This window comes from Phaethon aethereus (assembly GCF_964289735.1).
Source record: "Phaethon aethereus genome assembly, chromosome: 5".
NCBI classification, from domain to species: domain Eukaryota; kingdom Metazoa; phylum Chordata; class Aves; order Phaethontiformes; family Phaethontidae; genus Phaethon; species Phaethon aethereus.
In genome coordinates, this window is record NC_138579.1 from 18,163,131 (window position 1) to 18,178,539 (window position 15,409).

At 46.4% G+C, this 15,409-nt stretch overlaps 1 protein-coding gene across 1 annotated transcript in view; it reads right to left on the reverse strand.

The window, feature by feature from the left end:
* The window catches only part of LOC309405999 (uncharacterized protein), a gene marked incomplete at both ends in the record, with an annotated part of 35,609 nt that extends 20,592 nt beyond the window's left edge, over positions 1-15,017 (reverse strand). The window contains 5 exon segments of the mRNA XM_082000980.1: positions 7,770-7,926; positions 12,421-12,493; positions 12,496-12,532; positions 12,534-12,563; positions 14,964-15,017. Coding sequence (XP_081857106.1) covers positions 7,770-7,926; positions 12,421-12,493; positions 12,496-12,532; positions 12,534-12,563; positions 14,964-15,017 — 351 coding nt within the window.
* Positions 15,018-15,409: the final 392 nt, after the last annotated feature.

The following is a 15,409-nucleotide window of genomic DNA, read 5'->3' on the forward strand; positions in this document are numbered from 1 at the left end:
TTCGGAAGAGCTTATAGCCATCCATTGCAGCACTCCAGTCATGAGAAGCATCCCACCATGTTTCTGTGATGGCAACTACGTCATAGCTGTCGCGCTGCACAATGGCTTCCAGCTCCTCCTGTTTGGTGCCCATGCTGCGTGGGGCATTGGAGGTGAGACCCATGTAGCGGTCTTGGGCAACATGATCGGAGAAAAGAGAGGGCACCAGGAGATGGGCAGAGACAGTAGTAGAGTAGAATGAGTAGAATGTACCCAGTCACCTCTAAATCCTGCTTTTTAAGTCCTTAAAGTTTCTTTATGTGAAGCTGATCACATAAGATACTGATGACCCTACCCATGGTAAATGAAACCTTGCAGAGCTCTGCGGTGCCGGCGGTCCCTTCCGTCGGCAGAGCACGCTGCCCCTCAGCTGACTGACCTGGACAGGGTTGCTGGAGTCACGTTTTCACATGCATAAACTGTTCTTCAATCATTTCTCCTTACACATCAGCAACAAAAACACTTGCTTTCCTCAGGCCTTTAAACACGTTCTTATTTTCTCCTTTATCTTACTGTACAACTTAAGTTTGGTGGCAGCTATTTTTCTGACTTTGTCCTGGGTTGGTAGTACAGTAGTTTGTTACAAAGGGGATGCCTTTTAAAGCTTTGTAACCTGTAAATTCCTATAATAATTCCTATTAATCAAACAATATCAGTTTCCAAACGCTATTGAGTTGATCCTTCAACACCAAAGGAAAATCCATGTCCTTTTCCAAATGAGCACAGGTGAGGTGGTTTTGGTGGTTTGGTTTTGTTTTTTTAATATCTGCACAACCCACAGGAATACTGGTTCATTCTGTGTCTTCACCTATACAGCAGCACTATAAGTAGCAACTATGGTATCAGGAAATCATTAAAAAATCTGAAATGTGGAACTTGGCAGAATCTGGGGTGACTGAGTCAGCGAACTGCTACATCACACTTTTCTGAAAGAAGAAGCCATTGCTATTTGTTTTCTAGTGGTCTGACTGGGCATGGGGCTGGAGAAAAGGTATTTCTCTTATCCTCCCTGTGATCAGAAGGCAATTTTCATACAAAATGTCATTCATCCTATCCAGCCCACTGTCCTGTGCTTTGGATGAAGAGCCATCACTATTCTCCCTCACTGGAGAGCACGGCGGGACCAGAGACAAGCCTCTCAACAGCAAGTGTGTACCCCAGGTGCCTGGCACCATGGGTCCCCATATCCATGTGACTTCCTGGGACAGTCACGTTGATAATAAGGTGGGATTATGCTGTTTTGGGCAATGGTATTACATTATTGTAATGTGGTATTATTGCTCTTATTATACCTATATAACATATTATTATATCTATATAACATATTATTATATATAAAACGGTATTATTGCTCCCTGCTAGCAGCTTTTCAGGTTGAAAGGGGTTTTCAAATGCATGTGACAATACAGTGCCTCTTGTGAGAGGAACACACCACGGGGAACCAAGAAATGCAGGTTCAAGTCCCCAGTGTCCCAGGTCAGCTATTTAGCACTGTTTAGTCAAAAAAAAAAAAAAAAAGCCTGTAGAGTGGGATCAGGTCGCAGAGCAGGACACTTAGGTCCCTTTTCTCAAAAACCCCACAGCTTGGGCAGCTGATTTGGGATTGAAGGGAGGTGGTGTTTCCACCAAGGAGCCAGGGCCACCGGCACACAGTCCTACGTGCAGCCTGCCCCAGAACAGAGCAGCAATCACTGATTTTTTTTAAAGTGCTGCAGCACAGGTACACGGTCTTCATCTCTTATCAATGGCATGGTGATTAGAAATTAATTTGAAACTCTTTCCCTGCCCTCAGGTTGAGAGGTCCAAATTATGTCTCATGGCAGTGCCTGGGCAGGAGCAAGGTGGAGGCAGTACCAAGCCCTGCTTCAGCAACTGCCCAGGCTGGAGCTTGGGATTCACAAGGCGAGAAGAGAGCAGAATCTGCAGCACAGTTGTGGGACATTTTGGAGAGCATGTGTGAATCTGCACTCCTGGGCTCTGGGCCCAACTTCATATCTGCCAGCCAAGGCATCAGTGCTAGCTCTCACCACTGCTTGCCTACCTGTCCTAAAGGTTAGTGTCTTTAGGACCAGTACCACTCCTTGCTGAGTGTCCTGGTTTCAGCCAGGATAGAGCTGGTTTTCTTCACAGAAGCCAGTGTGAGACTGTGTTTTGGATTTGGGATGAGAAATTGTTGATAATGTGCTGATGTTTTGGGTTGTTGCTGAGCAGTCAAGGACAGTCCAGCTTCTTGTGCTGGCCTGCCAGCGAGCAGGCTGGGGGTGCACGGGGAGCTGGGAGGGGACACAGCCGGGACAGCTGACCCAGACTGGCCAAAGAGATATTCCCTACCATACGACGTCATGCCCAGTACATAAACTGGAGTTGGCCGGGGGGCGGAAATCGCTGCTCGGGGACGGGCTGTCGATCACTGGGTGGTGAGCAATTGCTGTATTGGGCATCACTTGTTCTTGTACATTCCTTTGTTGGTATTATCATTGTTGTTCCCTTCTTTCTTTCTGTCCTATTAAACCGTGTTTATCTCAACCCACGAGTTTTTTTTTCCCAATTCTCTTCCCCGTCCCACTGCGGGAGGGGGAGTGAGCGAGCGGCTGTGTGGTGCTTAGTTGCCGGCTGGGGCTAAACCACGACACTGAGTTTGGCAAATAAGCATGGGGCATGAACAATACTCAGCTGCTATCCCACAGGGCTTTTAGTAGCTGGATAATTCCTGGTGACTCAAGGAGGGCTGGTCTTGAGGAGTGGTTTGATGCCGGAGCTATTAAAACTGATGCTACCTTTGGACTGAGACAAAAGACAAGGAGTTTGATGCTAGATCTGAAAGAACTTGATGCTGCCTGCAATGAGTGCCCCTAGCTTCACCAGCTGGTGAGTCACTTAGGAGTGTCTGATTCAGTGACTCTTCAGAAACAAAACTTTAGCAACTAGCTCTCATGTTTAGACTGGTGTGAGAGAGGATTCATGGGCTTGGTTCACTGCAGCCTGGTGCAAAGCAGTGTCAGATGCTTCCTTTCCAATTTGGTAGTGTTTTGCAGCAAGCTTGTTCTGGTACAGAGTTTTGGCAGCCTGGAGGAGAGCTGTGAGTGGAACATGCTGTTACAGTATAGGAAATCTTGGGCAAGACATTCACCTGGCATAAGTCAGTAGATCCCCTGTGTTTTATAGGTAATTAATCACCTCTCATACAGAGTGATAGATGCTGTGGTAACACAGTGCAGCGTGTGTGTTACTGACCAGTACCAAAGTACCGCCATGGTATCATGGGATCTGCCATGCTGGGTTTGCATCCTGCCCTTTCTTGCTCTTCCACTCCTGCTCACATCATCTGGAGGCCCTGGAGAGCCTCTGCTCCTGATGACCTCCTCTACCTCCCCCACCCTAGAGCTGAGGAGCCCCCCAGGGCTGGATTGCCATCAGGGAGGGAGAGTAGGAAGGAGGATGAGTGAAAGAGAATTGCACCCCACTCTCCTCTTTTGTCTGCTGGTGCTCTTGGAGCTGCTGGGTGGTCCCAGCTCTTGAATAATGGACTGGGGAGGGGGCTGTGTGCATTGAGGGGAGGGGGTGAGGGCTGGACTCAGCACAGCCTTGTTCGACTCCAGGTTCAGGGGGAATTTTGAGGAATTTTGACTAATGTAAACCCCTTGGACAATGTGAGCTGGATAGAGTGAGGAGCTAGCGTGGGGAGAGCAAGAGGCCAAACGCTTCTGAACCCCACTGGTCTCACACTGAAAAGTTTCTGAAGTGTCATGATATGGTTTTGGCACTGTGAGCGATTCCAGTAGCATCACTCATCACCATTCCCATGGTGATCCAGTATGTAATACTCTGTCCATTTTGTAACATCTTCTTTCTCCCAGAGAAGAAAGAACTAAAATGAGGGGTTCTGCACTAATTTCAAAGTGGACACCCTGAATCAGAGTGCACCAAAATATACATTGATCTCACTCATTCACAGCATAACCAGTGTAATGTCAATGTTTTTTATTACCAGTGTGTTTCCATTATGCAGCAATTACATCTATTTTTACCAAGCTTGGCTATGCAGGGAAAACAAATGAAAAAGAGCATTAGAAGAAGAATTAGTTAAGGAAAACCAGCTAGCCTGATGCTGAGGTTCACAGTTTTAATCTGTTGAAGCAGCAGTACATTAATCTAGAGTAGTGCCATGTGGATGCTTTCCACTTTTTCTCACTACATTGTATTATTCCACTATTGCCCACCAGTAGCTTGTTTTGTGCCTTCTTTGTAGCATCTTGCACCGAGTCTGGTCTCCAAAACCAGACTGCAACTTTTTGGATTCATCAGGCTGTGTCACTAAGTGTATGATATGAATTGTTTCAGAAGTGAATCCTGGTGAAGAAAATGAGATGATTCCTCCACAGGAAACCATTAATTGTCTCAAGTCCCCTCCTAACCTGCAGGATTTGAGTCTACAGCTCTGATCTCCTCAGCCTGTGCCCTCACTGTAGTCTCATTGTGGGGTTGTGCTTCCCCTTGCAGGCACCTGCTGTAGGCAGGAATGCAGACGCAGTGGATCTTAAAAAGTGAAGGAGTCTGTTTCTGTACCCCATCAACTAGTCTTGGACAGTACTGGGACTATTTATTGTTGTTAACATATCCTACCTTCAGGATTTCCTGCCCTTGCTATAAAACGCATATAGATGCAGACTGAGTCCACGATCTGGGCTTGAGACTATTGTGGTTTAAGCCCAGCCAGCAGCTGAGCACCAGGCATCAGCTCGGTCCTTCCCCCCACAGTGGGATGGGGGAGAGAATTGGAAGAATAAAAGTGAGAAAGCTCATGGGTTGAGATAAAGACAGTTTAATAGGTGTCAAAAGCCATGCACGTAAGCCAAGAAAAATAAGGAATTCATTCACCATTTCCCATCAGCAGGCAGGTTTTCAGCCATCTCCAGGAAAACAGGGGTCCATCGCGTGTAACAGTTACTTGGGAAGACAGACGCCATAGCTCCAAACACCACCCCCTTCCTTCTTCTTCCCCCCAGCTTTATATACTGAGCATGACATCATATGGTGTGGAATATCCCCTTGGTCAGTTGCGGTCAGCTGTCCCAGCTGTGTCGCCTCCCAGCTTCTTGTGTACCCGCAGCCTACTCGCTGGTAGGGCAGTGTGAGGAGCAGAAAAGGCCTTGATGCTGTGTCAGCACTTCTCACCCGTAAGGAAAACATCTCTATGTTATCAACACTGTTTCCAGAACAAATCCAAAACATAGCCCCATAGTAGCTACTATGAAGAAAATTAACTCTGTCCCAGTCAAAACCAACACAGAGACCATAAGCTGAACTGGTTTCCTCCTACCTTTTTATTTTTGCAAGGTAAAATAGTATGTCTTGTCTCAGTAGAGCCAGGAATTCGACTTAAGATTGAGAGAGCTGAGGCAAGGTTCAAAGTTAGACCCAAAACTGTAACAGTTTGGGAACTGTCTTGGGATTCTATTCTTGGCCTTTTCCCTGGCTCCTCCTCTGACCAAGCACTTCTCTGTGTCTCTGTTATCTTTCTGTTAAGACAAGATTATTCTGCTAAAGCACTTTAATACAGGGCTTTGGGAGAGGCTGGAGAAAGCCCTTGAAATATTGATGGAAAAACCATTGCAGTTCTCACTTTCTAGAAATGTCTATATATAGCTAAACTTAGGCAGTCTCCAAATGGATTTATTTATCCTAGCAGACTGTGTGCTCTGTAGCTTTCTCCAACAATACTCTGCTCCTCAGGTTTACATTCCCAGGGTCTGAATCCTGAAAAGATCATCTCTGAAGAACATGTTGTGACATATCTCGGCCAAGAAATACAAGTCTCTCTGTCCTGGCTTTATATCCTGTCTGTTGTCAGATCACCTAAAAGGAGCCTAATCCACTGCTGTTAGTGTTACAAACTGGCAGCAAGATGAGACTAGCAATGCTTTGTGCAATGTGCGTACCACACATGCATAGGTGCATGTGCTGCTGCTGCTATGTTGCCCTTTTTAGCACCTTTCTCCCCAGTTTTTCAGCTGTTTAATGCACCTCTTAACTTTCAGAGAAAATGTGAGAGGCGGAGAAATATTGTTCGTTGTGGGGAGACTGAAGCACTGCGTTATGTGACCTTTTCCCAGTCTCTTTGTAACTCGCTGTTAGAGCTGAGGGACAGTTGGGGTCTCCTTGATCCCGGCTGTTTGTGCAAGACACTGCCTGCTTCTCCGGTACTCCTGATCTTGCCTGTACTGCTGCTAGTCTGGGTGGTTCGCCAGAGTGCTGTGGCGAGCAGGGTGAGTCGCCGGGAGTTCAGCTGACCGTGGAGGCCATGCTTAAAGCACAGTTGTTACTCACCTGCCTCGTGTCCAGGCTGGATAGGAACCCCACCTCCTGCCAGGGCCGCATACGACGGGGTGGCTGACAGCAGCCTGCCTTGCTCCTGGCTCTGCCCCACACAAAAGCCCTGCGTGAATGTCTGCCCCCCGCAGCGAGTCTAGGATTGCCAAGTTCCCAGAAAAGGCCATTCCTCCCGAGGTGACAGAACAGGGCTCCAGCCCAGTACAAATCCCTTTGGGAGATCCATTTTTTCTTTTGGGAGTGTCCCAATGACGCTGCTGCTTTTGTTGCTGTCCCCGTTTCCTCCCCGTGACTCCGGCTGGCCTCTCTGCCACCCGTTCACCTGCTGCCTGGCCTGACCTTCCTCCCGGGCGCTGTGTAGCTCTGAGCTCTTTGGTTTCTTCCCGTGAGCTGTTGCCCATCATCTGAAGCGGTGAAAGCGCACTCACCAGCGTCTGGGTGAAGAAAGCAGAAAGCTCACCCGTTGTTGTCCTTCTCACCTGCAGAGAGGTGGCCAGCTGTGATGGCTTCCAGTTACCAAATGGCTTTCCAAGTGACTATAAGTGTCTTTGCAAATTTATGAAGCCTACTTCTGGGCTTGGGCCGGGGCGAGTGTAGGCTAGGCTGGTCCACAAGCACCCAGGCTCTGCAGGGGGCTGTGCAGCTCTGCCTTTGCCGGCAGGGCCGCCTTCTTTTACTACCAACGCCAAGGTAAACCTCGAGCAGCTCCGGCTTCAGCACTCGGCCATGGCTGAGCAGAAAGCTCAGTGTTGGGAGGCATGCTGCCCGGGTGCAGCCCAGGCCCGGTGGGCGCCGCTTGAGCCGCCTTGGGGCCTGGCCTGCAGTATCGGATCCAGGGCAATGATCTGAGGAGACAGGCTTTCGTGGGACTGCTTTCTCTTCCCAGTAAGGGCACGGTTTCTCAATTTATCCCAATTAAAATAATGAATAAGGATGAATGATTTAACCAAAAATATTGGGAGTAATCTTTTAACCATAGAAATCAGCTTCAGTAGTAGCATTTTGTAAACATGGCTCAAAATTAGGCTTCAGTCACCACATCTGTGTAACACTGTGGCCTGGATTGCACTTGGCCCCCCTCCAGGAACCCACTTGATATCCATGAGAGACTTCCAACAGAGAAGGACTCTAGGCTATGCAGTGGCCACTGACACCACTCACTTGACAACGGGGATTTTTTTCTAGTCTGTTCAAATGAGGGGGATATATTTTATATTTATGGTCAGCAATAACTGGAGAAATGTTCCCCTCTTCAGCTGTTACATGTGAGCCTGAGCCCTAAGGATTTCTTGCAAGAAGATGACATTCAGCACCACAAAGAATTTTATTTTTATGTGGTGTGACTTTGTTGACCTAAATACCACCCTATAAACCATAAATAACATGCTTAATAATACTACGATTTTTGTGGTATCATGTTCCCATAGCAAGGCTTCAAGGTCATGCTTGCTTTTTCTATAGTCATCTGACAGGATGACTAAATTCTTTATCAAGTTCTGGTTTGTAGCTGAGAGAGTCTCGTGCTTCCTGACGATAGCTCTGACTACAGGGTCCCTACTGTGTTCCAAATAACCAGTAGAACAGCACAAGGAAAATGGACCACAAAGTGGATATAGGTGCCACCTACCATCTATCACATGTACCTTGTTCTTTCTTTGCATGGTACAGATATACAATCTGCACAATCTGATGTTCAGGTTTCTTCCTGCAGGGTATGTTATTCTGACTGCTCATGGACCGCTGAGGAAGCGCCTGCACCTTACAAAATCCATGAAGGACCAGGAGCTCTGTATAACAGCCTAATCTCACTGCTGGGGAATGTGTCTAGCAGTGGGATCAATTCAAGATGACTAGTTAGGAGCACTTGTATCTCAGCACTCAACTTGCTCGCCTCTCTGCATCTGGAGGTCATCTCAACAATCATGAGTTCCAAAAATAGAAAATAGGAGTTCTTTGTGCTTGCCAATTTTTAAATGTGGAGTTTCACATTTTCAGGTTCTTTCCCTCCAACTTTGAAGAGGCTTGAAACAGACTCTTTAGGAAAAAAACTCTGTGCCTCCTTCCCCACCCCTGCCTGAACAGTGGAGACCGCTGCTTAATCTGCTAAATCCAAAGCATCAGCTACTCTGAGGTGTGAGAAAATTATGTAAAGTGCCCCTGCCAGCGGATGTCTGACAAAAGGAAACAACCCTGTTTTAGTCAGAGAATGTGGAAAGATAAGAAAACAAGGTGGATGAAGTTATTTCATTTCAAGGTTTTGGCAGAGATATGTATTGGACTTCATATCTCTACTACTGAGAGCTTTAAACTTCTAATCCCAGGGAATCTAATTTCTGGAAAACATGGTGATAAGGATGGAAAGGAGGAAAACTCTTCACCAAGCAAGGTGTTGCCCCATGAATAGAGATTTAATACAGCCAGAGTCTGTAGTGACCCAACAAGGAAATTAACCCAGTGTGCAGTGTGAGACTTCACACCAATGAGTGAAATGGGTTTTTAAGAGAACCTGTTTGGTTTGGGTTTTGGTTTGGGTTTTGTGGTTGGTTTGTTTTTTTGATTGTTTTGGTGGTGTTTTTTTTTAAAGTCTGCATTGGGACTTCTGTATCCTTTAAACAGGCTATTCCTTCAAACAGACTTGACCTCATCATGAAAGCAAGCCAGTGACTTTTCATGGCTCAAGGTCTAAATGTTGCCAAGAGATAAACTATTTATAGGCTTAACACCTGACTAGGTGTTAAATAGCTCTTGCTGATAAAGCTTTAGAATTATCACTTCAGATTGAGACTGGACTGAAAACCCAAAGACCTGGAATGATTCCAGATCTTTGGATGGTACTTTGATGGCTTTGTATGGCTTGAAAGGATTCAGGTAGGATTTAGAATGCATTTAAGAAAGTGCATTTAATGCATCTTTTGTAAGGTATGTGTAACTCAGCAGGATGAGAGACTTTGGTAATGATAAAACAGGTCCTCTACCTGCATGTAAACAACATATCAATTAATTTACTTGAAAGAAAATCACCAAAGTGTTTAAATACAGCATTAAAACACAAGTGGGTTTATCTACACTAAAGGAGCCTTCTGCAAGCTGGATCTATGTTTAACAGCCTCCCCTGGGTGGTGGCCCCCCTCATTCTAACACAAATATTCCCTTGACCCCAGTATATTTGTTATAAAAGCAAGAGAAAAAAGTATCAAAGCTTGTTGGACTGACTTGCTTATTTGGAGAAGCTGACAGAGCATAGTTGACCTTAGACATGTAGGGGGGGGTCAGGGAGCAGGACTGTATTAATTTTATAGTGTAATAAATGTTTCAACATATCACAACCCTCTTGGTTGCCTTGCATGAGTCTACGGGGTCACAACCAATTTGCTGAAAAACATTGAGCTATAAAACAGTCTGGAGCCTATTCTACTGCAACTCTAACCCTCTAAGAAGTAAGTGGAGAAAAACAGACTGTGTCACTCACAAAAAGGTGGAGGCAGCAGTTCAGAGCTGTCTCCCATCCACACTGCTCCCATGCAAGCATGTGCTCTGGAATAATTTTAGGGCAAAGTCCACAGTAGCCTGGAGGGAGAGAATCCAGCCATGGTCAAAACCTAGGTCCTGGAGGCCCAGGATGTGCTTGTGTGGTCTCAGAAAAGTGCTAAGCAAGGCCAATAGGCTGCAGTTTGTCCAGGCAGGTTTCTTCAGGTTGACTCTACCTGAGCGTTGTATGGTCGTGTGGAGCCAGGAGCACAATGGAGCTAACAGTCAACGATGGAAATGGGAGGCAACCAAGTCAGGAGGCTCAGAGTTCTTACAGCCCCTTTCAGTCCTGTCTGTGCTTGCAGTGGTAGTGTGGTGGAGCTGCCCAGGCATCACTGCCCTCTTCCTCAGGCACAGCAGCCCTACTGACTGCAGTACCTGGTTGGAGACTGCAGGTCTAAGAGCTTCCTGTGCAAGGGCTGTGCTTTAGACCCCACCTTCAATAGTAGGCAAGCTCAGCAAGGCAGAAATGAAACACATACTTTGTGAACCTTTTCAGCAGGTTCATGCCATCTTGGCCTAACCTAATTCCCAAGTGGACAACATCATCAATTAATTGCTGTGATGCTGCGAAGCTGTAAAATGCAGTCCTGACTTACTTCCCAGTCATGTTTGTATTGGTAAGTTGAAGATGACGTCTGTCCCTTGTGCTGGTATCAGCTGGAGAAGCATGTGCTCCTAGTTCCCAACCATAGGCTATGCACGGTCAAACTGGGCTGCAGCTATTATAGAAGGGATCTGGCGCCCTTGTCCTCTACCTACAGCTTGTCAGTGCTGAGCAGGCACACAGGCTCAGCCCCAGGAAAGTGGGTCTGACTCGCTCCCTGCCGTTGCTGCCATCAGCTGCCAGCTACACGGCCAGCACACCTCTGTGCACAGCTGCTTGCTGGTGACTGCATTCACCTGACCACAGCTCAGGAGCACAGGGAGGCAGCGACAGTTGCTGTTATTACAGTAAAAAAGCCAGCAGGTGCCTTAGAGTAACACTTACCATCAGGCAGATTTGTCTCCTGTTTTCAGTAGGAAGTCTTTGTATATTTTGTATTTAGCAGCTTCCCTCTCTAGCTTTTGCTGCCTGCAAAGAAAATGAAGAAATACAAAACACAAGAAGAGTTAGTTCAAGCAGTGAGAATGAAATATGTTGTTAAAGGTATTCTTTGATGTCAAAGGGGATTTTAATTGTGCTATGCCACACAAAGAGCATTTCCATCATGTTGGAGTATATAAAAACAACTATCCTTTGAGGGGAAATCTGGCAGTTCTGACAGCTGAGCCTCCCAATGGCTTCCTGAAATAATAGTAATGCTAATAAACATAATAATAATAGCAATTATTAATAACCTGTGGTACTAGATATTAATGAAATCTACTCCCAAATATTGTGTGCAGTGTTAAGGCAGACTTGGATCAGGCAGGTGCAGGCAGGGAGAGCTGAGCAGAGCAGGGGAACCGAGAGCCTGTCTGGGACAAGGGGAACTTGTCTGGCTTAATGCTAGCAAGAAAGTGTCCCAGAGTGGATACCAGTGCTTTCTATAAATAAAGCAAGGGCATAACATCAGGGAGAACGAAGAGCCAGTTAAACTAAAGGACAGAGTTGGCAGCAAAAGAAATAAAGGGCCATGAGGCAATTAGCAGAAAGTTTCTAATCAGAGGAGAGAGGTCTTGAACAATATATCACGGTGTGTAATGGGAGCCCCAGCTAGAGCCATGCTGGACACCGTCCCCTTGGATACTGTCATTGCAAGCTACGGCCTCTTGAAAGCCCTCTAATGCTGGATGTCCCTGAAGCACTGAGCCCTCTCCCATGGGCTTTGAGAGTCTCCTGGGAGCTGCAAGCTCTGTGTTCCCACATGCCCAGCACTGCTCAGGCTGAGCAGCTTCACGCTTTTGCTCACACCTGAGCCCCGTCAGAAGTGCCTGATCACCAGCTGATGTCCTGGGGGTTTAACCTGGAGGCCTCCTCACCGTGGGATGTCAGCAGGCTGTTAGGTCTGAGCCCCCAGCAATATTCACCAAGAGACACTGTATTTTAAACATGACAAGAGGAGGGGGAAACAGTGCTCCACTAACCACATTTTTACACAGCTTCTTTGTTGAAGCCAGGCTAGATAACAGGGACTAATCCCCACTGACTGCAGAAGGAACCTGAGCTCCCAGATCTCAAGTCCCCTTTGGCTATAAATCAGGATTTGCATTGCCTAGCTCAGCAGATCTTGCAGTCCCTTACTATGTCTAGCCCAGATTTCCTTGCCTGTTTTTGATGGGTCTTCTTATATTCTGAATGAGGATTACACATAATGTTTACTAACAGCAGCAGAGGACAAGACTCAAAGATGCAATGGGTCCCTTTTAGTACCTTGCTCCTGCTACCAATACTGTACTGTTGTGCTAATTTGTTTTATTTAGTGAATAATTGGAACAAGGGAGATGTATGAAGCTGGATGAGGCTGTGTGCAGAGGCAGTCTGTGTTACACAGACTGATATAGTGGCAGGGGGAGTGTAGCCCTTACCTGACTCAATTTTCAAGCTCTGCTACCAGTTTATTTTTCTCTCCCTCTGTCATTTCATTCAACTCTACTTCTGCTTGGTAGTTCAGATTGCTCTTTTCCTCTTTACACCATTAGCCTTAAAAAAACTTATCAAACTTCAGAGCTTGATTCCTGTTCTGTCACAAAAGAAATGAAATGGTGCATTTAACAGGTGGATGAGGCACCCCATTCAGGGACTTGGTAAACTGCCAGATTATCCAGTGGGGTAGTATCCTGGGTAGATTTATTAGCTTCCAGCAGATGAAGTCCCAAATGATTGAAGTGTCAACACTAGGAACAGAGCATGGGGGAAGATGCTCATGTAATAATTGGCCCCAGTGTCGTTGCTGAACCGAACCCAAAGGATTTTATAGCACAAGCAAAGACCTAGGCTTGAGTCTATGCAGGCTGCAGAACTGACACACGGCTCATGGTACAATATGAAAGTCACTGCTGCCACTGCATGTGGGATGTGTGAGAAAGGGAGAGAGACAGCAAGCACACTACTCTCCCTTGGAGAAAGACTATAATTTCCAGCTCTTCCCTTGCTTCAATGCTATGCCTGCTGCTTAGATTTCCTACTGATTGCAAATACTCCCCATGAACAGCCAGAAGAGAGTCACCAAGGGATGAAGCAAGGACTAAACCCTGATGCCAGGGCTCTCCCTCCTAGCACAGAGTGAGAAGGGTGCTTACATATTGTTGCACTTGGCAGCCAGCTCTGCTCTCCACTGGGATGCAGCTTCCATCCTTGCTTTAATTTCTTTCTTCTTGGAAACGAGCTCTGCTGTGACACGATTGACTTTGACGTCTCTCTTTAGAAGTGGAGTATTCTGGAGCATGTTTGCAGTGCTTTCCAGTGTCTTGCTGGAGGCCTACCAACTGAACTGGCTTTGCAAGTCAGTAAAGGCACACAGCAAATCCCTTTGCACTTGCATAAAGCCAAGTCAGAGTACAATAACTCTTTGTCCTAAAGCTGGCCAAAATCTCAAGTTCCACTCCTTCACCCTTGCAGTACAGGCAAACACTTTATGTGGTGACCACAAACCAGAACAGGAGTATGACAGTTTTAAGTTCTCATTTTGTCAAAATAAACCATGAGACTTCCTCTGGCCATGCTAGGAGCCATCATGACCTAGGGTCCCATCCTGCCACAGCCCTCAAGAAGCATAAAGTGGGAAGAGACCCTTCAATTAGAGATCCAGCGCAGCAGCAGCAAAGGGGACAGTGGTGGTCTGGGCTGTACTTGCACCATTATGACCAGTGAGGCTGGTGGGACACAACTATGTGTGTCTGAGCAGCCCTCCTCAGACACCCATGGACCTGGCTGGGTCAACCTGATAAATGACCAGACTGTAGCCAAACCTCTCTCAGTGCTGTCTTTATGCTGGTTTCGGTGCATGTTGATTTAAATGAATAGTAAATTGTCTCATGCTGGCTGGTGTGGGACGAACTTTCTAGATATGGATCTAACCTCCAGAAAGATGTAACCCTGTGTGGGTTTTTTAGTTGAGTAGAGGGCATCCTGGTTATCTCTAGGCATTTCAAAGAGGTGCCACAGTTAGAAGATTAGAAGTTAGAAGATTAACTCTGAAGTTGGTGAACAAAAATAAACATCCTGAGAGGTCAGTGCAGTCTACCCAAGCTCTGCAGTTCCCAAGGAGATACCACATCTTCTCATGATTCTCTCTCACCCCATTCTCTCTCATGATTCAGTGTGGTGTAAGGTGATGAGACTGTGGAGCATTGCTCAGTGCCTACAGTTACGTGGGATGCATCCAGGCAAAGGATCTGGACAAGTGCCGAGGCAAATCCCGCTTTCTGCACAGAGGAGGGAGTACCTGAGGTAGTACTTGGAACATGTCATGAAGCAAACAGGAGTTGTCCATAACTACAGATGCTATTGTTGAAGACTGGGAATTAAGATTTACTTCCTTACCACAGAATGTTTTTCTTCTTAGGTTGCATTCCTGATTTGTTACCTTTTCCTCATAATGAATAGCTGCTTTTGGGTTGCTTTATGGATAAAAAATGCATACTTTTTTGATGTATGATTTTCTTTGAGGGAAGTCCCCATATATAAATGTGGCTCAGCTCAAATTTGAACAGACACTTCGAACCTACTCTATGCTTGGCTTTCTGCACTGGTGACACTGCCTTACCTCAGCTGGCCATACACCATACTAAGGTAATTTTCCCGAAGAACAGAGTGCCACGCTCTCACTTCTCTAGGGGCCCAAACTTGGATCCAAATGACAACAGACAAATCGCTGGAAACATCTGGGGTGAGCTTGGCTGACACACGCACTGTGCATTGAGAAGGCGGCAGTTTACTTAAGAGTTAAGTGTTTACTTTGATTTAAGGTCACAATGCCGTTTCCGGAAATTCTCTGTCATATACATGAATAGGCAAAGAGATTTGTCTGACCTTATGGATGACAGGGACATGAGTGACACCTTTGTCCCCTCTTCCCTGGGAAAATAGACAACAGTCAATCAAATCAACCAAAGCATCACCCAAATCATTAATTTCTTACTTGGCTGTTCACTTGTCTGTCCATGGTGAAATGGCCTTTGGCTTCAGCAGGCATTTTGCCCTTAGGAAAGAGTTCATAGCTGACCTTCTCTGTGTAAAGCTTTTAAAGAAGAAAGTAACCCAAGGAGATGCAGAAAAATCTGAATGTCATGCAGGACTGCCAATCTTTCTAGCCTCATACCCACACAATGAGAGTAAGGAGAGCAAGCCCTATCCCTCATCTCTCAGCGAGGGTTAAAGTGACCATTTCTCTTTCCCTCCCCTTGGGGACCAGAGGAAGGTACTGACCATATGTTAGTACTGCTGATGCTGTCTATCACCTAGGCCATGCAGGGCACAATTGTAGGTCACCTTGGTTATCTTCATTCCAGACTTGGACTCACTCTGCTGGCAGGTAGCACCACCAATGTGGGACAAGGTGGTTGCAACAGCTAGGAAATTACTCAA